This window comes from Amblyomma maculatum, chromosome 8, assembly GCF_055883805.1.
Source record: "Amblyomma maculatum isolate TAMU_Amacu chromosome 8, ASM5588380v1, whole genome shotgun sequence".
In the NCBI taxonomy this organism is placed as follows: domain Eukaryota; kingdom Metazoa; phylum Arthropoda; class Arachnida; order Ixodida; family Ixodidae; genus Amblyomma; species Amblyomma maculatum.
Window position 1 is genome coordinate 75,320,635 of NC_139351.1, and position 22,186 is coordinate 75,342,820.

Sequence of the window (22,186 nt, forward strand, 5' to 3'; positions counted from 1 at the left end):
TGCGATTTCCGGAATATTCAATTGCGTGGATATCAACATTCCCACAAAACAGAAAATAAAATTGTCAATGAATGGTGTGCATTCTGGCATATGTCAACAAACCAGAGGTGTTCCTCAAGGGGCTGTTCTCTCTCCTGTGCTCTTTAACATTTTATTGAGCTCTATTCCCCCTCATTAAGACGTTTCCACGTATGTCTATGCGAATGACGTCGCGTTCATTACAGCTGCACCTGACACTTAAACCTTCTTTGGGCGCCTTCATTGTACCTGTGCTCCTGTCAAAGTTGGTTATGTGACATAAGATTTACATTAAACGTTAAAAGGGTGCGCTGCCCTTGTTTTCCAAATTAAGGATCCGGTAAATATTTTCTAACATTTCAGCAGAAAATAATTCCTCAAGTTAAGTCTTTGAAGTATCTAGGGGTCATTAACGATTATTATCTGACATAGAAGGATCACACAGAACATGTTGCAGCGAAAAGGTCTCGTGCCGTGGGTATGTTGCGTAGGTAAAGCAATCCAAGGTCTGGAAGGTGGCGAGAGGCTCTTTTGATGATTTATGTTATGCATGTCTGACCAATTATAGAATTTGAATCTATGTTGCTTTCTGATTCACCTGCTAACGAAATTCGTTCGCTTGTTCGTTTAGAGCGGGAAGTGCTTAGATTGTGCCTTGAGCTCCCCAAATTTGTGGCTAACAGTGTACTATACAATTGAAGCTCAAATACCACCGTTGTTAGCTAGATCGAAAATTCTTGACTGTCCAGACGTATCTAAAGATATATGAATCACAAATCTATCGCTCCCTTTTAATTTTTTGTTGCGAGCCAGCCTTTGTTTTTTGAGTCAAATGGCCTCGGTTTCATAACCCGCAGGTCATACTAGTGCAAAAACTGTTAGAACCTTTGAACGTAGTACTTTCTAACATCCTTCCAACAAACGTACGGGGATCTTCGGTTCAAAATGTCTATGATGTCATTTTCCCATATACCGCAAAACACTTATGACCTTGAATTTTAAATGCATTATTAGAATATAATGTGCAAAGTCTTCCCGTTAGCATAATCATAGCAACTGATGCCTCTCAATTTCATGAAAAGGCAAGCGCTTGAACATGCTGTCCGCTTCCATACTGGGCTTTTTCAGCGCGTTTTCCAGATTTTACCCCAATTTTTCAGGCGGAATTGCTGGCGTTGGCGGTGGTGCTTGCTCTGCGAAAACTAGACCCACCATACTGAACAGTGGCTGTAATTACAGACACTTATTCCTTGTGCTTGTCGCTTTCAACGAATATGGATTCGCCAATATTAAACACCTTTCTTTCATTGCTCCCCTCACATTTGAGCCTCATAAATATAGTGTGGGTACCAGGCCACAGTAATCTGACTATAAATGAGGTTGCTGATAGCCTAGCTTAAGTCTCTCTCAATGGCGCAGTGTTGCTTATCCTCCCGGAAACAGCGTACATAACAGCGACGTGATTTCGTAGGCGCTCCTTATTAAACACGCAGTCTGGATCTATTTTTATATCAGAAGACTTCCTGCATCTCAAATATTCCTGGAGTAGTAAATGATGTCAATCAAGGCAGACTGAAGTCCCTCTAATCAGGCTGCGCTGCCGTGTTCAGCCACGAAATTGCTATGTGCGCAGGTCTGGTGTGGCGCTTACTCCCGTCTGCGCATTCTACAGGGAACCGGAAACAATAGATCATTTCTTTCTGTTTTGCCGTCGTTTTACTATGATGAGAAAATGGTATTACGCGATGCCGTTGACACAGCTGGGTCTAATTTGAGCAGCCAGATTTTATTATCGTTCGGTGCCACCATGCTTGGGTACAGCCACAGGTATGTGTTTGACGCCATTCAAAACTTTTTAATAGAATCAAAACGTCTGCCTTGCTAATATGCTTTAAATTTTTTTAATCTGTAAATACACATCTCAGTACTCACCAACTGCGTTCATTATTAATTATCCTTTTTATTTTGGGTTTTCATATTTTACTTTCCTTTTCTATTCCCTAGCAATTATTATTTTTTTTCGCGATGTAATTATTCATGTCAGAATATAATATATCCACACCCGAATTCTTGGCCCATCCCCATGTCTGGGTATGTGCAATGAAATTAGAGGAAAACAGCAACAACAACAACGACTCCCGATGAGCTTTGGCCCATGACACTCTCGGGCTAAGGCACGCATGGCATGGCATAGGCAGGGAACGATGTCTTCAAGTGCAGCGGTGTCTTTCGTCGTGGGGCCTTTGGTCGGCGCATCTGGTCATTGGGGTCACATGGTCGTTCGGGTCTGTTCTTGTGTCTTGTGGTGGTGTGGCGTTTCAGGTCCGTCTCTACTTTATCGTGTCTTGTAGTCGGGGCGCGGGGACAGGGCGGAGGAAAGGAAAGGTTTTGCTTGATTCGGCAGGCTGGGCAACAGCCATGCGATGCCTCTTAACCTTCAGCCGACGGCGCAAGAGTTCACAGGGCGTCGGAGCTCCGTGAACTCGATGATGATGAAGTACGCCGCATCGCCAACCAAATGTTGCTAAATTATTGGGGAAATATTCACTCATTATTGATTGGCAACTAGGCGGGTACTCCCATTCCCTTGCAAACTAATAGGTATATGAACAGCAAACGTGCTCGCTGGTAGTCCAAGAAAAAATGGCCGTTTCACTCGCCAGCGCTGAATTTAAAGGAATCTAGGAAACATCTAGATAATATCGCGAACGATGACTAGATAACATGGAACTTTGTAGAAACAAGCACATGGCTGCAATTCTTCGAGATACATCTCGAAGCACCTTCCGCAACAATCCAAAGATTAAAGCCGTTCCTCGCGACAACAATTGAATAGACAAATAATACTCACTCGGTGCGCGCGCTACAATCTCACTGATAAGGCCATATGCGCTTTAAAAACAGATCGCCTCGATTTCTAAAAGAAACAGCGATAGGTAAACACAAATATTACAAAGTTTAAATATCCCGGATTTAATAACGCGCATATCTAAATTTCAGACATACATGTAAAATTCATGGGCGTGCGTGTGACGCTTTAATACGTTCGGTAGCTACTTCATAGTCCAGTTGCAGACGCGTCATTTGTACGGGACAAATTATCGACGTAACAACTTTTCATTTAGACCGCGACGGTGAATCGGCGTCCATACACAGACTTGTCTTCTCAGCTTGTACTCTGGGTCACTTCGTCGCAAGTTGTACAGTCGGGCGTAGGCGTGTTGCTTGTCTTTAATGCGCAGCAGTGAGAGTTGTCGAGCTTTCTCTGTACGCTGAAACTAGAGGTGACATCGAGGTTCTCCCACTATGTTACGTACAGCTGTATTGAATCAAGAGTGGCCGTGGGATCAATTTCGTACACAAAGGGGAACGGGATCGCGCTGGTCGTCTCCTGGACGGCAGTACTACACGCGAAAATTACGTTAGGCAAGATGGCTTTCTAAGTCTTGTGTTCAGCATCGACGTAAATGGCAAACATGCCCCAAACAATTCGTTTGCTCCGTAAGACTAACTTGGAATGGTACGCCATTGTTCTTCAATAATTTGCATGACTGTATTTTGAGATGGATAGCGTCAAGTATTCCCCTGTTCATGATAAGCACTTCTGGGGCGCCGTTTCGCAGGATACTTTTTTGAAGATCTTGGTCACTACCGCTGCACAGCCTTTGTGCAGGAATTTCACTTCTGCGCAGCGGGTCATGTGGTTAGTGGCCACGATGATCCACTTTGTCCCGTCCATGAAGTTTGGAAGGTCCGAAGAAGTCCATCTCCCTTTTTTAAATGTCTCAGTTGTGGTTGCATCGGGTTATGCAGCCCAGCAGGTCTCGTCGGGGGCGTATTGGGCCGTTGCCACTCACGGCAAGTTTTTACGTAATGGTCGATGACAGCAGCTAACCTTGGCGTTATTGCCGCGAAATATTTTTTATTATCTGCCACCGACTTGCGGCCTTATCACTCTGGCGGATGGATGAATTTTTTTTAGGCTCATTGTCAGCTCTATCAGTTCCTTTATCGTGCAAGATGAGCTGAGATGTGTGTCGAAGATTATTGCCACTCGCATATATTTCTGCAATGTTCCAGGTTACGCTAGTCGCCGTTTTAGGCTCTATCTCGATGTTTCTTCGGCGCCAATAAATTCAGCGTTTATGGGTGTGATGGGCATTCTTAGTTCGACAGCCGACGTTCACGTTTGTTATCGCCGCCCCCGATTCTCTTAGTTAGGATATGAGGTTGGAATATATTGCGCTCTAATAATTTACAAGAAACACTCGTTAACACGATTGGCGTATACACAAGTGTAGAATGAGCGTTACCTGAATTGAAAAGCTGGACTACCTTGCCCACCTGTGGTAGTGCGCTGCGCTATAAAAGTGCTTAAAAATGCTTACCAAAATTATTGGTGTACATACTTCAGCGTTTTTCAGAAATTTCAAATTAATCTTATCAACACCACAGCAAGATGTTTTCAAACATTGGATCAACTTACTAAGATCAACTGAATCTATGACGGTGTGGTCCATCTGGAAAAAAGATCGAGTGCATAGTACGGGTACTAAAGCAGTATAGAGCATCCGAGAAGTACTCGGTAAAACAATCATTTGCGGATTGATCATGGACCAGGATTTAGTGCAAATTTAGGCAAAATTTAGAGAAGCGAGGGTAGAGAACCAACGAAGAATGATGTTTTTGAGTCTTTAAGGCTATTGCGATACTTCAAAACAACGTCATTGTATGCAAGCCATGCAAGCCAGTTTGGTGGCCTGTTGGTTTGTTGAGTTTTCAGAACAGCCTTTTTTCTTGTTATGCAGCCCCTTCAGTGCTCTTGTGAACCAAGCAGGAGTATATTGTCATGGTATTGGCGACTAGGGCTAGCTTATCAGAGCCGGTGCAGGTGGAATTACACGGTCCAAGCTTTTGGTACGTCTTGCGAGTGCGGAGCCGATTCACTTCGTTGTTTTTCTCCGAGCGCCACTTCAACGTCTTTCGCTCCGAGCGCCCCCTGGCAACATGCTGAGCCGATTAGGATCATCGAAATGGTCACTAGTGGACTTTCTAAAATTATGTAATATTCTAAAGCGAGTCCTCGCCTGATGAGTCGAATAGAGCGGTCTGAAATTGAATCTGCACCAAACGTTATCCAGTAGCCGAAGTTATTTTACGTTACGAAGAGCTCGAGTGCAGTGCTTAAATGCTTTCCTGGCATGACCAAATTTGTTTATTAAAAATTCAGCATCTAAAGAAAATTGTTACCTTAAACTTCTCAGACCGAAACTAAATACCTTAGTCTATCTCCTATCAGTATGTAAGGGGGATTTTCTTTCATTTAATTATGCATCACACCAACGACTGGTTTAATTGACACAAGAATGTAATGCGTCAGAGGGTCCAGAATTACACATGATGTTCTGAAAATAGACCGCATGAACATACACCTTTTTTTGCTTTGCGGCACGTTCCTTTCTTCGCTCAGGAGCGTTGCAGTATCAAGGGCCGAACCCGGTCCCGGCGGGAACGTTTCGATGGAAGTCAAATGCAGAAGTCGTCCATGTTTTGTTGGAAGTAAGTGCGAATTAACGATCTTCACTTGGTCTACAATATACCGGAGCACCCAGTACAGCATCCCTTTCTTCTGTCACTGTCATCGTTGTCCCCTCTCTCCAACATTGCTAGGTTTAAGATCTCCAGTGAGGAGTTATTGCTGCTTTAGACAAAAATCACAAGAAATCTCTCAAGCTGAAGTTGCTGTGTGCACCGAGAAGTTCTCGTTGTTCGTATTCCACTAATGCATCCCGCAACAAGAACCACTCGTAGGTTAGTGGTGCTCACATGCATTATCCGTTCAAATTATTGAAAAGAAATGATCACCGCCACAACTGAGAAGTGAGGTTGTAGTGTTAGGAATTCAAGTGTATAGCGAATGCAGTAACAAAAACGTGCCAGGATAAAAGTGCTATGAATGAGCATTACAGTTAACGCGAATCAAAAGTACTTATCTTCAAGGCATCTAGTTGCCTTGTTCACTCATGGCATCAGTCCACTCATGGCATCAGTCCAAAACCGAATACCAGGATAAATTCATAGCTCGACAATAATATTATTTTATTCCTAACAACGCAGCACAGGTACCCATTGAATCATGTTTGTTGCCACTACTTTGCATTTGTTGTATTGCCTGTGGTTTCACTTCATTAATGTTCAATTTCTTGTGCCTGTCGCGTCACTCTGTTTCAAGGGTTCAACAATGGCTGGCGTCACACACGTATGGCACTTGTCCCGCGAGCGCGCCCCGGCGCATGTGGATGCGGAGCGCGACGAGATATTCAATCTTTGTTTGATCTAGTTTCGACAAGCCACGCCCCCGACCGCTTGATTTGCTACTTGCTTGCTACTTGTTTCCACCTGTTATCGGGCTTTAAAGTCAGATGCAGAACGGAGAGACAAGGTCTCCTTTCTCTCAAATTGCACTCACGGCCAGTCATCTGTGCAGACATGATTTTTCCTTTCTAAATGCTATGGAAATTTCTCAATGGCTTGTCTACGACATATCTTCGCAACTTTGTGCTGAAAGCCTTAAACATACGGTATCGAGAGAAAAAATTTTACGGTTATTTCTGATAAATAGATTATATTGCGAAATTAAGGGCTACATAGTTAAATTTCATACAGTTTCTGCTTTTGTAGCGACAGCTACATTATCCGCAGTCTCACCATTTCGCCGTGCCTGTCCGAAGAGCGAAGAAGAAAAAGAAGAGAAAGAAGAAGGAAAAAGAGAAAGGAAAATAAAACTAAGTAATAGAAGACGTAACTCTCTGTTGTCGTTCGCACCTACCAACTGCAGAGTTCCTAGGAGAGAAGGTTCGTTCGAACGTTGTGAGGGCGGTCTGCCCCGGAGGTCGACGTAGAGACAATGTCATACAACTAGACGTCTTCTACGCGAGTGAGAGTGCTAGTATTGCAAGAGCCATGTCTTTAATTTCAAGCCAAACCTAGGCGTAGGATGCAGATTGCTCTCGCATAACTTCACGCCTAACCATCCAAATAAACCACAGCTAATGTTTTACACAATATTGCCTAACCCAAACTCGACGTGATTTTAAGCTCGGTCCGCTACAATGCCGAGTATCGTGGCTCCATCTAAGACCAGCCACATTAAAAGGGCGATGTTTAACCGTGACCATCCCTGATCACCTGTAGTGAAACGGCGCGCTTTATTTCGGAGGTGATAAGTTTATCCCCACTTGTTACAGCGTGTGGTATGTTGAGGGAATAGATAATTAAACACAAAATAGAAGCAAAACCAACGTGCCGATGGTGAGAACCAAACCCACGAACTCCGAAACTCGCGCGAAGTGCTCCTCCTACTGAGCTACATCAGCCGCTGTCTCACCTGCTACTTAAGTATTATTGTTGTCTGTACACGAACATTGAGAGTGTTCATCAGCGCCGTCCTCAACCATAGCGGTGACCATGGAAGGTCCTGTGTTACCGCCAGAGTCATATAGAACGTGATCAAGTGCTGTGTTAATGCGCTTGAGGCTCCGCCGAAATTAGCAAACTCCACCAACTGCTCAAGAAACAGCCCTTGCAGAAAAACAAGGCAGTTTTTGAGGCACCGGCATGGTACCAGAAAACGAAATCCACTACTCTGTACGTGGAAACTAAACTCCCTTTCTACTAGGTGCTGTAGGATAGATTAGTTGTTCGCATTCATGAAAGTGCCCTCCTACGCACTCTGTCTCCATGTTATCCGCCTGATTTTTTTCCCACCAATTCTAAAGTAATTTATACTTCCCTGCACGCACTGCGTTCTACAGTGGCGCAAAGTGAAGGAAGCCGGCATGGGATACGCTTTCGCCGTAAATACTGCAAAGAAGACATACATAAATATATCGAGAACACCAAGTCTCTGCATTTAAGTCCTTTATTGGGTCGCGTCCCAGTATAACTGTGAGAGTGCGCCTTCCTGAATTCATAAACGAGACAATACCAGGCCTCTACAGCTAATCGGTTAATTTGCATTCCTTATATTACAAGAGTGAAGACAGCACAAACCTAGCTGGCATGATGTTAAATATCCAGAAGCATGGGTGCATCCAGAAGCAGAAATACCGCATGTGTGCATCTCACTTCAAGAATTGCTGCAGTGCTTTTCATTCTGTTGCAGACAAGCATTGTTTAGTGCTGAATGTTCATACATGTTGATCAGGTTCCATGAACACAAGCGGTACTACAAAGGGTATAGCACATGTTGACTTTATTCACGAGTCTTTCTCGAATGTCCAAGTACACATGGAATATATTTGTGCCAACAGTGCTGTGATGTGCTGAAAACCTAAGAGCCTATAAAAGTACGTACAAACTAAAACCGAGAGTACCATAAAAGTGAAATTCGCCGAAATAAAGTGAACACCAACAACGAGGTGATATGTCAGTAACCACACATTACACAACCCTGAGGCATAAAGAGCGAAGTCCACACAAGGGCAAAATGCAGGTATTAGAAGCCTGAATAAACTCTTTGTCAAAGAAAATTTGTCAGTTTTTGAGACAGCGCACCGCACATATTCGAACTCGATGGTCCAGGTTTCTCAGCAATGACTATGGCACATGCGACATACCCAATCAGGCTCCGCGGACTCAGATGAAAAACATCTTGTCTTGGATGCTTGCACAGATAGGAAAGGAATTGTTTACAGCCGGCTGGAGTCTCTGTTCCAATGTGGTCTGAACTTGTAAGTAGCACGCTGCCCTGGTGGCCGCGTGGTGAGCGTAATACACGGGTGCGGGGATGGAAACTGCATTGTCGCATCGAGCGTACACATGGCACAAGGCGTACGTGAGCTCCTGCAAACTGTCCGACGTGAAGAGATTGTCGTCGCACAGTACGTAGTAATGGGCTGGCCGAGCAGTACCAAGCCCGGATTTATGCGAGCACAGGTAAAAGTCAAAGTCGTGCGGATGAGTTATAGTGGTGTCAACGACAGTACCGGGGTTGACGTTCTGATTAGTCTTTCCGAGGAAAAAGCGAGTCCTGTGACGCTTCTGAACTGTGAGGAACGTTATTAGCGGCATTTTTTTAAGCTCATTGCAAGCCTCTCGCAAGGCAGTCAGCTCACTCTCTAGCACTTGGGAGAACTGCCCTTCGCTGACTCCGTCTCTGTAGAAGATAATTTTTTTAGGTTCTTCACCGTTATTTATCTTCTTGTAAGCTCGGAGGAGATCTTTGGCGGCACCCTCCATGTCCTTAATAATTTCAATCTTTTTCTTTTCATCAGAGTTTTTTGCCTGCACACGGACTGTGGCAACGTAACGAGAAGCCCCTGAATCAGTGCTGGCTACGATGGCGGCCACGGAAGGTCTGTCGTCTTTCGGAGAATGGTGGCTCACATCAGCGCCAATAATCATGACTCCGGCAGCATTTAAAGCACTCACACTTGTAGTCAGCATCTTCACGGCACCTCCCAACTTCGCGTTCACCTTGCGCATCAAGTTGGACGAAATCTTCTGCAGGTGATTCTTACTGGAGACACTGTTTGTTGTAACACACTGCGTTATCAAACCGAATTCAGTCTCAGCGTGGTATTTGATGTCATTGTAGAGAGGAGAGCTCTTTTCCAGAATCACAAAAAGGACCTCTAGCTCCGGGTACATTTGTGTCGTCTCATTAAGCATCGTCCATGCATCATATCCTGCAAAATCTTTAATGCCTTGCTGTGTTTGCATGCTCATATTCAGTTTTACGCCTGCACTCTGGAGTGCGCCTGCGAAAAGTTCTACCTCAGAGTCAGTCACTGTAGAGCTTTTGCTGGCGTTAATAATTACCCAGTGATTGATTGTCATCTGACAATCTGAACTCGTTAGTGGTTTAGTTAACTCCCTGGCCTTGAACTCCACTGGCTTTTGAGATACATGTGATAAGAAGCTTTGGACACTGAACGTGCTATTTACGTTTGTCACAGCATTAGTGGTCCTATTGAACTTGTCGAATGGTTCTTTTCGAAGTATTTTTTTCGCCTGCTCGAGTTTGTGCAGCTTCCTCAAGCCTTCATCACACTTTTGAAACTTTGCCACTGTGCATACTTCCAAGGGGATAAAGCGCTCCCTACCTACGTCGACACAAGGCAGATTCGGGTAACTTAGCTCTGAATACCTTGCGGCAAAGTAGTTAGCAACCGACATGTTCTGACCCTTGTACAAAAACATTTTTTGATCCGCTGTCTGAACGGTTACCTTTTCGATAACATACTTGCGAGGGGGCTTCAAGTTGTGAGCCTCAATGGACAGGCCTCGTAATAAAGAGTTGAGGTCTTCTATATTCTTCTTGTGAAAGGATTGTTCTAGGTCTTCCCAAGTTTTTCTCAAAAGATGCCGTGCTAAAATATGGAGACGCTTTTGCTCGTAGAATACACTCAGCGTAACATCCGCATTAATGAAGGGGCCATTCTCGCACAGGCGCAGGCTCGTGAACAGGCCCTCGCCAAATTCAAATACAGGTGTTTGCGGCCCGACATCCAGAGCTTTTTTGAACAAGAGCCTGCCGACGGGTATGTGAGTCTCGGAATACGCGTTCCGTATTGCGATGTCAAGAGCTTGCACCATAGCCTGCTCGTTGATGTCACTCAATGTTGCAACTTTTTGCAGCGAGACTGAAAACTTGTCCGGATCATTTCGTCTATATGGCCGCGTCAGTGGGATTTCGCTGTGCAGGTATTTGCTTTGGAGATTCACTGTCGCGAACACGTTCTTCTCGCCGTCGAAGACCACAGGAAGTTTGTGCAGATTGCAGAATTCTTTAAATACACGATACTTGCAGCCCCTTGAGAGAGACATTGCAGAGTTTGTTGCCCCAGAAGAACTAACACTTTCCTCTGTTTTCGTTTCGGCCGAGTTAACTTTCTTAATCTCTACATCATAATGGTAAACAATCAACTTCTTATCCAATGTCACACGAAAGAAATTCGCTTTGATTGGAGCAGGCTTGCCCGATACGCCCCTTCCGGGCCGCTTAGGGAGTTCCAGTGACGACGTCACAGTAGAAGTGCACAGACCAACGGTCGTGGTTGTGGTACAGGCCGCGTTAAAATACTTGTCCGTATTTTTTGGTGAAGAGGGCTCTGTGGAGAAAGCAAACAGGAGACATTTGACTAGAGGCGCACTTGAACACTTGACTGGTACATTATCAGCAACTGTGAAAAATCAGTGCACGGGCGAATGAAAGCACCCAGCACTTACAGCAAAATATGGCAGAGGTGAGTGATGGAGTCGAGCACTGTTAATGCGAAAGCAGAACACGTTTACCCCTGCTGTGGAAAAACGGGTTGTAAACCGAACATATATTGGCGTTTCTTACTAACCCTGCGCTTTAATTCTTGGCGATAGTAGCATTTAATGCTACCTCAATTTTGGATGTTTTGGAGTGCACGAGGATAAAATCAACCTCGTTAATGCAAGCTACTCGCTCTAGAGAGTGAACTACTGAGTTGAAATTCGGGCTGCCGTACATAATGCTTTAGGATATCGCGTTTGACTCAAGCAAAGTCGCTCAAGAAATTTTCACGGAAAGGTAGCGAAGAAAGCGGTGACCTGCAAGTACGCTTCTTCAGAGCGCATGCCTATTATACGATAGAGAGCACAATAAAAACATCAAAAAGAGCACAGAATATAATAGAGGTGATAGCGTAGTTACTAAGCAAGGGAAGCATAAAAATTTCGCAAGGCAAAATCTTGAACCTCAGAATAATCAAATTGAAGATGCCCATCATATTCAAGCACAAAATGTAAAGAATTTCACAATGCTATAACCTGCGAGTACATGCGCTCAACGACTGCTACAAGGTGGAGCCACCTCAGGGCGAAGGCCTGTTAACACTTTCCTTCCCTTAACCCAGTCCTGCGCTGTCCGCATCTTGGTGACCTCTGAGAATTTCTTAATCTCATCCACCCACCTAATTTTCTATTGCCCCCTGCTACGCTTACCTTACGCAGCTAGCACAGAACCGGGTTAATTAGAGAAATATGGGAGAGGCCTTAACCCTGCAGTTGGTATAGGCAGGCTGATGATGACGCTTGCCTTACTTGAAATCCAATTGGTTACTCTTAAAAACAATCGGTTATTCTCTCTTCGAACTACATGTCCCGCCCATTTCCAATTTCTTAGTTTTGTCGGTAACAAGTTACTTCTCCGACACTCTCTGCACGCTTCTTATATCTTAACATTAGATCTACCATTTTCCGGTTCATGGCCCAGGGGGGCGGGAAGTAGCTGAACGATATTCAAAGGTGTACTTTTGCTTCCTTCGCCTGCCAATAAAAGTCAGAATTTTTACGGAAAGTACTGACATTCGGATAATATAGTCTATATGACCGGATGAAAGTGACAGGTTCGAAATGTGAATGTTTGTGAACTATTTGGCAGTGGCAGATGTGAACGAAAAAAAAAGAAAAAAGGTCATGTTGTGGCAAGGTCCGCAATGCTATATTTTCTATATCAATTTCATTGAAAATGCGGACAGATAACTGCAGCAGGTGTTTGGTTTTGACTAGGTGCTAGCAATTTCTTGAAAATACCGCACAATTAAAAACAAGAAAGACGTAGACAGGACGGGCACTATAAATGGACGTATGGATAATCCGTACATTTGCACCAGCTGGTGACTGTATAAATGCGCGAGAGGACTCGAGGATTGCTAGGAAAATGACAAGCCTTACTGACTTACCAGCTGGCTTCAAACAATTTAGCGCAGTAGTCTCGCTCTGGATAATTAACCGCGAGTCCTCTCCTTTCACGTCAGTGAAATAATATTTTTCTGGAAAACGTGCTGATAAAAAGGTTTCATACTTTTGAAAAATGTGCAAGCAATAAATATTAAAGACATCATCGCGGAACATTTAAAACAGGTGACAGTTGAATTTGAACTCTGAGGCGGGAACAAGAATGCCAGAGTAGATCTTTTCGCAGAGTCAAGAGATCAGCGCAGATTAATGGTTGCTGGCATAAGCCTGCGTACGTGAAGTCGATTGTGCGTGGCCAATGCTTATGTGCAACCGGCGTACGGTAAACGTATACTCTTCGGCGATAACACGTTTCAGCTGTGCTTAAATCTAACGGACACATTCAGCACAGCAGAGAACTAGAGTAGCGCAGCGCTGTACCAGTGTACCCGCCTTGCCTAACACCGGACATTACGCGTGCGATTGATTCGTTGATTTTTTTTGGAGCGTTTAACGTTTCAAAGCGACTAAGGCTACGAGACGCCGTAGTGAAGGACTCCGGAAATTTCGTCCACATGGGGTTTTCCAACTTGCTCAGACATCGCGCAGCACACAGGCGCCTTGCCTTTCGCCTGCATCGAAAAGCTGTCGCCGAGGCAGAGATTTGATGCGGCATCCTTGGGAACGGGAGTAGAGCGCCTTAACCACTGCGCCACCCCGGCGGGGCGATTGCAACGGCTTTGTCCGGTAAACTGGTACAAGTCTTAGATAGTGCATCTCCGCTTCGAGGTATGTACGTTTCGTAAAACAGCTAAATAACATGAACATAAATGATTTCAAGGACTGATAATGTTTTGATACCTAACGAATACTAGCAATAATGTGCCTTATGAAGCAAAGGCTTCGAGCACAATGATGTTTACACAATGGTTAATGTTTTCCAGTAGATGCACGGGGAAGTTTCCTGAAGCATAAGTGGAAAAATTATGTATTAAAACGAATTATGTTGCATTGATAATTACTGGGCTGGAAATCTCCACTTGAAAGGGCCGAAGAAGCTAGGATATTTATTGCTTCCGTAGTCCCTAGACTCAACTTGAATACCTGGCGCTCAGTAATGCTCTCGCAATGGATCCTTCCGCCGGTTCCCCCCCCCCCCACTGTGCCCGGCCGATGGAATAGAGTGTTGCACTACTCCGCGCTCCCGACTAGTTTCCAACTCCAGCTTTCTTGCGCCATCTGTTCCTTGGGCGGCTCTTTGACCCCTTCTATCATGCTGCTTGGATAATCGTTGCAACTACCCAAGAGAAGAACGCACCAAATTAAACTGCTACAGAGACCTCAGGCACACCGTTCTGCTGAATTCTCAGTCTTCTTTTGCCTATCCATTACGCTGGCCCACGCTTGATGAAAGTCGTTCCTGCTTTCGCTGCCTTCTACTGAGTTGTCGATTGAAGGAGTGGTTGTGCTGTTTAGTAAAATTACGTTCGAAAGGAAGTTTACTTTTTTCTGTTCATTTACAGCCAAAAGTTATTCATGGCAATCATAAATTACCAAACTGAAAAAGTAATCTATTACATTAAAGATTACCGAAAAAGTAGCAAAATTATAGTAGTGGAATACTGCATTTCAATCACTGCCATGTCTGATCTGAAGCCACTCACTGCAAAATTGTTTCAGCGCATCTTCTGCGCTAAAACCAGGGTTGAGCACAGCCCGATGAGTTAGGAAGTTAAGAAAAGTGGGTTAGCTAAAAAAAAATCGCCATCATATCGCTTCAGGACAACAAGACGTACGGATCTAACCAGAAACATATGAGGTCTAATCGGTGCTGCGCCTAGATATTCCATTGCACTCATGGATGCATGCTGGCCCACGTTTTATTTGCATAAAGTACAGATTGTTACAAAGCTTCGTTTTAATCACACGTGTGCTCCTGTTCTGCGGCGGAGGACAGCGAGTAGCGGCATGTTATAACGAAGTAACACACGTAGTCCTTTCTGATATTATAAAGAATGCTCATATAAAAAAAATATATACCAGATGCACTTGTGGTAGTGTTTTGAAGTGGGAGATTCACGGTTTTGACCCCGATTAGTTGTGCAACAATTCACATATTCAATGCTGGTTACATCGACGTGTCGCGAAAAGGTGCAATCAATACACTTCATGCAATGGGTTTAGGTCGTTTATCAAAAATGACCATAGCTCAATTGTCTTGGAAACATAGGTGGCACTCAAGTGCAAATGCAGAAGGACAAAAACGGTCATTCAAACACAAAGCACTTGTAGCAGAGTATACAATTTTTTTTTTACGTGTTACGCCCTTTGGTGCATTTAAAGCAACAAAAGGAAAACATTTTTACATATATTAACTGCACCAGATTGCGCCGCTGGTCAAACAGGTTGCCGTTAGTGGCGATTTAGTCTATGGGATAGAAAGTTTCTCAGACAATTCTTGTATTTTCGCAGAGTCGGTATTGGAAGCAGTAAACTAAAGACTATTCAACTAGCATTTTTGAGGTATTAATTTCTAAAAGAAAGCACGAGAATTTCCGACAATGCTCTTTAGTAACGGTTCACTTCGGAGGTGTATCAGCCTTCGTGCACGGAACCGTGAAAGACAATTGAAGTTTAAAATGTAGCCGCTAAATTCATTTTTACTTAAAGCTGTTGCCTCTTTACTGGTGTGATGTGTGCAATGCGGGTTTGTCGCGCTAAGTGCTTCCCCCTTTTCGCGCAGGACCCAGAAAATTAGTCCACCAGACTTCCGCCTTATGTGCGCATTTGGCTGTGCTTGGTGACTGTCACCGCGTCCTCTTTGGATTCTATATGAGGGAAGGCAGTTACTTGAAAATTTTTTTCAGTAGGTTTATCTCTACGAATAACTTACCCGCACCTGTGCTGTTGGTAGAACCTGTGCCGCTGCTGAAGCTCCGTGGGCTGAAAGGTTGCGCTCCAGCATTCAGCCTAGAATTTTGAGGGCTCGAGCTGCTGGGGACATCGTGACGAATACTGCGGGGTGAACCTATTCAACATAGAGTAAGCAAGGACTACTGTCAGAATTGTGTTGTCACGAAGTACTCCAAACAAACAAGCCTGCGTGCACGTGGAGTATGGGTCTCATGGGTTCTTAATGAAGCATCACCACTCATTTAAACAATGCCCACCAAAGGCTTCATTCAACGTTTCTTGCTAGTGACGTCAGTGCGACGGAATCTCTATAAATATATCATGCCGCTGAATTATATGGTTTCAACGGCAGAAATACGTTTTCAGGATAGTCGTTCGATGATTTATTTGCCCACAAAGCGCCTTTACGAGGTGCGTTAAATATCGCGATCGCCAACTTGTGCCTGCTAACACACAATACTTTCTTGCCTTTCCAAGAGTGTGTCCTGTTGCTGTACTAATGCAATTAATATGCCAACGCATCTCGCTTAAACGTCAGAAATTATATTTTACCTCTGCATTATGTTTTTCTCCGGATGAAATAATAACAAGGGTAATCATCCGTGATCCTCACCAATCATTTGTCAATTTACTTTGATACCCTCTAAACAAAAACGCGTTTTAGAGAAACGAATACTTGTTGGAGTCTACTCGGAAAGAAATATACTTCACTTCAAGGAACTTCTTGTCCAACAAAACCGACACCTCGCTCTAGAGGATAAAGATCCTAACATTAGTTAAATGCCCTCTACATTTCTTATTTCTACCTACAATATCTTTTCCTTTTGACATATAAAAAACAACACAAGAAAACCTTAGATAGCACACGAACTGTACAACAGAATTAAACTTAACAGCAGACTTTTGCAGATGTTAGTGACCTTCCATTGTTCAACAAAGCAAAATAAGCAGCAACTTAAAGAAGGAAGTTTAACATACTACATGAATACGTTCTTTAAAGATAATTGAAATTTTTGTCTTACATGGCAAACAGTCAAAGACCGCGTACAAAACTAATTCATCATAGCATGTTTTGTACATTAACGAGTCATTCAGTATTGTCCAAGATGCAAACAGCTTCACGAACATTTTATTGCTGTAAGTGCTTCCGCAAATAACCACGCCACAATATCATGCGAGTATACTGTTGTTTAGTCCTATGGTGCCTACCGATCAATATGAAACACTACACATTATTTTGGCCTTGAAAAATTATTTCGGCTCTGTAGCTGACAATGTTAAACTCAAAACGTTAAAAGCCATTTCATAAATAGTAGTCATTCCATTTGCGCAACGTCTGAAACTGCTTTTCCAACGCATTGTTCTCAGACGCTATAGTTTTACATGAGGTTATAGTGCATGAAGGCGGCTCTGTTAAAGGTACTAACAATTAAAGACCAATCTCAGTCCTTCGTAGATTTGCTAAGATAGAGGAAAATATCCATGAGACTTACTGGCATTCTCATAAATATGTTTCGAATGAGCCATTCAAGTATAGAAATATCAAGTTTTCTGAGAGCACATGAGTAAAAGAACATCCTTGAAAAAAAAAATAAATAAAATTTTCACTAAGGTAATGTTCCTTGATTTTAAAAACTAATACAATTTGCTTTTAGGAAAATTGTCACATAGAATTCACGGTCACAAATGTGCAGCGAGAAAAAGCTACTCAACCACTACTGCATAAACGGCACCAAATCTACCAGTAGATTACTATTACATGGTGTAGCGCAAAGATTGTCACTTGAGCGGATATTTGTTACACATAAACGATATTGTGAACATAATAAATTACTAATTTTATACAATGGACGAGAGAAATGTGTTCTCAGGCATCGACGTAGCAGCGGTGTTTCATCATGTCAATGAATGGGTATTAGGGCTAGCCTCGTGGCTCTACTCCAACAGACTTCAATTAAACACCAGTAAAACTAAATACTCTTCCGCCCGAGAAGAGCCAATCTGCCTACGAACCTGAGAATAAAAGTTTCGAAAATTTCGAGCGAGCAATCCTCGTCCTAAATTTTTGGTGGTGGTATTCAATGAATACTTTCATGGATGCCTCACGTTGACGCAATCAGATATTGTCTCAAGCGTGCTCTTGCATATATATCACATTCAGTTTGATCTGGAAAGGCTACTTTAGTACGCTTTTAAAGTAACGTTTCTATTGCCGTTTTTTTAATAAGGTCGAAATTAACCAAGACTAACTCAGCATGTCTATTTCCTTTGGCAAGTAAATATTGAGCCATTAGAAGATACTCTGCCTTATTTTGAAGCAGCAAAATATTGTCAATAAAGAGTGAGTATAAATACTGACTAGCGCTCGAAAATGTCACGACAGTACCAAACGGAGCGCACATTACAAACAAAATATGCAGCAAAGACTGGTCAATACTACGCACAGCAAAGTTTAATACCAAAGCCCAGTTACCATACAGCATAAAGCGATCAAAACCTACGTGCTTTAATACCCCACTTTCTAATCGAATATACTTCATTTGGTTAAAAATAATGAATAAAGGAAAACTAAAAGAAAAGGAAAGAAGGAACAAACAAGGAAGGAAAAGAAAACGAGGAAAAAGGAAGAAAAACGGGATAAAATTCGAGAAGGAAAGGTAGCGAAAAGTACGAGTAAACAGGGGACAACGAATTGATAAGCACAGCATTTGTTCATCAAGTGAGCGCAAGATTATGTTGCATCATAAAATTGCGAAGGTATTGTACTGCTTTGAAAGCAAAGAACAAGCTAAAAAGATTCCAGCATTTGACATGACATTTGCGTTTTGGGTAACCTAATGCCTGAAGCAGCAACTAGCATTATGTTCAACCGCTGTGTATTATGGCGGTCACTGCCTTGTTGCATCGCAGTAGCAGCATGTATCAGAGGGCAGATATTCTAGATATACATTATCGCTACACAGTGCAAGAAATCAATGGGTAATACCGGCGCACTGAGGGACAGCGCCAAAAAGAAGAAAACCTGTTCAGAACAGACTACAAACGACACGGAAAGCCGAAGGAAAGTTAAATTTAGGACGATATACAGCTTCGCACAATATATAAGTATGGTAGCGCCTTCAACACCTTTTCATCCGGCAATTTAAAAACGTTTTCTTCAAGTTGGGTTTGTGGAAGCCAAGGCGCGAAGTTTTTGGAGAATTAATATGAAGGGGGACGCCACCTGAACTACCTGCCTCCACTCAACCAGGCTCTGAACACATCAGAATACTACAGACAAAATCCGGACCGAAACTTGAGCCACAACAAAATAATGGAACTCACGTTGCTGACTGCGCTCAGGTAGTCTTTGTCGATCGACGGGGTGTTGCCCGAACTCATAGCGTCGGGGCAAAGGCTGCTGCTCCACAAACTCTGCGTTTGGCGTCCGCTGTTGAGGCTGTACAGGAGAAAAGCACTGGTCTTCAAAGCTTCGTTGACCACCGTTGCTTTGCCATTGCCCACGGTTACGCGGAGGCCACATGCCCGTATTCACGTCGCTGTTCATTGGTACCTCATCAGGTGGCCTAAAGAGAGAACGCGGTAGCGGGGCATAGGATTGGTGCTGATTGGGATTCAGGTGTAGTGAATCTAAGCTTAAGTTGCTCACTCCTGGCTGCGCCAACTGTACTCCAGAAGCTTGAGGAACCGCCCCATAGCCTAGTGCTTGCGAGTACGGGAACAGATATGTAGGCTGCTGAGCTGCAGTGTCACCTACGGCTGTTCCATAAGGGAAGGGGTAGTGGTAACTTTGCTGGTGGGGGCCGGAAGGAACTACCTGTCCTTGGAACGGGGCCTGTTGGAAGGGTTGGCCCGGATATAGTGAAGCTTCTTGTTGGTGCGGGAATGGCGGAGGTTCTTGTTGGAACGGTTGGCCTGGGAACGGGGGAGGCTCCTGTTGGAAAGGATAGCCATGGATATGTGGACGTTCCTGTTGGATGGGGTGGCCTGGGAATGGTGCAATATGGCGGTTCCTATCTTGGTTTCTCGAATCATCAGCGTCTCTTCCATTATAGTCTTGCTGATAGGCTGCTGTTTGCGGCCTTCGTCCACGACCCGCCATAGCGGACCTGCAAGTAAGTCGGTCGCATTGTCTTAAGTGTAGGTAGCAGGTGGGCTAAAATATTCAGTGCAGCCTATCACCCCACCAAATGCGCACCTTCTGCATAATACATGGGAAATAATTGTTCAATATTGAAGTGGAAAGAACACTTCTTTCCAATAAATAATGTGCTGAAAATTGAAGGGGAAAATATATCGGTGGTGTAAACAATAAAATTGCTCTGTTTTGGATTATTTTCTAATTTCTATTTAACAGGAAAACGTCAACGCCGAAAACCTCCATATTGCTATAAATGTTTATGGTGAAGTTTCATGTAAAGGTGCATCAAAAAGCCAAGTATAAACCCTCAGAAATAACAATACTCTACCGAGAACCCCGTTAAAAAAAAAGGAATGGGCGTATAACCGTCGTTGAGCCAGAAGCAGGTAAAAGTTGACCCCAATTCCGAGGCTTTCGCTACTTGCGCCTTAAAACACGGAGAAGAAGGACAGGGTGTTTACCGCATGGCAAGTGGTTCTGAAGAAAAAGGAAGTGCGAATAAGGAGTCTTTGACCGCTTAACGCTCTAATTATAGGGAAGGCTTGCTTATAACAATACATGACGATAATCTCGCACGCAATACAAGCATGCAGGAATGATTATTGCGCAGCAAATGCACGGTAAACTGTCTGTGCCACAGTCAGTTAGACTTGCTTTTTAAAGTGCTTTGCGACGGAAGCCCAATCATGCCCAGTGCAGTGAAGCGGTGACAATTAGGTATAAAGGGCTTTTAGCCGTCCACCGTGTACCGATGAGCTTTCCTCAAGAATAAGCGTGGTCTAAAATACCGTGGGAAAAGTAAAGCACAGCTAGATTTCCAAAGGATCCCAACTGCCGGCATCTATGGCTTGAAAAGAAAACTTGAAATTCACGAAAAAACTTGGGAGGTCATTTATAAATTCATTATAAACACGCATTTAGGGGGAGGTGAGAACATGCCCTTTATGTTTCTGGGTTGGTTAGCACTTTGACATTGCGATGACAGTGATTAGTTGCCGAGTGCAAACGATGTGATAGGAATCCAGGTCAGGACATCACAAACCCAACGCCAATTTCAAACTATCATAAATGCATTTGGCGCAACCTGGAAAAATAAGAAACCAAGTAATGCCATGTAACCGATGTGGCAAGAACTTTTCCTATAACGTGGTCGCCAACTCTCCGCATTCAGAGCTTCACTCAGCTGCACCTCATTTGCATTGCATTCCTCGATTATGTATTTCGTCACCATGTCAGCTTCATACCATTACAAATTGTCGTATGGGTTAACGTCTTGTCTCTGAAGCAATTGTTTCCTTGATATACTTTTGCAAGTACGCCCTCTTACATACACCGGGGTTACAGGCACTCAGCTATACCAGTGCACAAATTAGCGTTGTAATACGCCGGAAGCTACACCTCTGACTTGCATTCGTGTTGTAAACATTCACTTAGTGATTGCGGGAACTTTATGCTGAGGCAACTAAGCGCACTGAAGCACCACGCGACACAGCGCGAAAGCTAGACGAAAGAAAAGCCTGGCCTAAAACAAGGCTCTGTACTAGTAACCAAACTCAAAACTTACGTACCAAGAGCAAATTGGATGAAGCAGCTGCCTGTGGACGCCCAGCTGTCGGAGCACCCTACTGAAAAAAGCACCAACCTACGTTCCCATTACACCTCAGTTCAATTGTCACGTGACCGATAATGTACACGCACACGTAGAACAGCCTCAAAAGTGATAAGAATAGACAACGACCTCGCGTCGCCGCATGAGCGAACGTGTTGCTAGTGCCTCATCACGACTTAATCGCAACGGCCTGTGCCACCAGTCCAACGTCGACAGTGCGGGGCAGCTACTCGAAATCAGATATTTGATTAGGCGCATGCTGGATACAAGTATGCGCTCTTCCAAAAACGTTTAATCGATATCTTGCTGCTGACAGCTTTACGTCACCAACATACTGCTTTAACGTAAAGAATGTAAAGTATTTATTAATATTTTTCTTTCTGCTCGCAAAGTACATGTTTTAGAGTAAGGCAGTGAATACACAAAAACTGTACACGAACAGACATCAATAGATCATGAAATGAACGCTTATTATTGAAAGAAAAATACATTCATCGACCGGCACATTTTTAATTTTACCTTATGCAGTCATGAAACTCGTAAATAATAGTGCAATAACTTTTATCCCTGACTTCATGCGGCTCAAGTCAAGTACTATACCTGACATAGAAATTACAATCTTGTTGAAACTACCTGCCGCTGTGAGAAAACGATAGCGGTTGTACGCGGTACACGCAACCTAAAAATTCGAGCAAGGCTTATGCCGTGACGACAGCAGTTTGACACGAAGCATAGGCACCGATATCGTCAGTGGTCAAAAGATTGCATTATGTTCCCAAGTGTGAAATTTTTTG

General features: G+C 43.6%; 1 protein-coding gene across 2 annotated transcripts; it reads right to left on the reverse strand.

Annotated features, from left to right (window-relative positions):
- Positions 1-8,255: 8,255 nt before the first annotated feature.
- LOC146181552 (protein argonaute-1-like) lies at positions 8,256-21,488 on the reverse strand. Of its 2 annotated transcripts, none has more exons than XM_084576599.1 (4): positions 21,352-21,488; positions 18,967-19,751; positions 15,629-15,757; positions 8,256-11,132 (listed from the first exon to the last, which is right to left on the reverse strand). In XM_084576599.1, the coding sequence occupies exons 2-4, from the start codon at positions 19,742-19,744 to the stop codon at positions 8,656-8,658; spliced, it is 3,384 nt and encodes a 1,127-aa protein (XP_084432725.1). In that variant the 5' UTR covers positions 19,745-19,751; positions 21,352-21,488; the 3' UTR covers positions 8,256-8,655. The 2 variants fall into 2 exon arrangements, with proteins under 2 accessions (XP_084432725.1, XP_084432724.1); XM_084576598.1 differs by having other exon boundaries at positions 15,623-15,757.
- Positions 21,489-22,186: the final 698 nt, after the last annotated feature.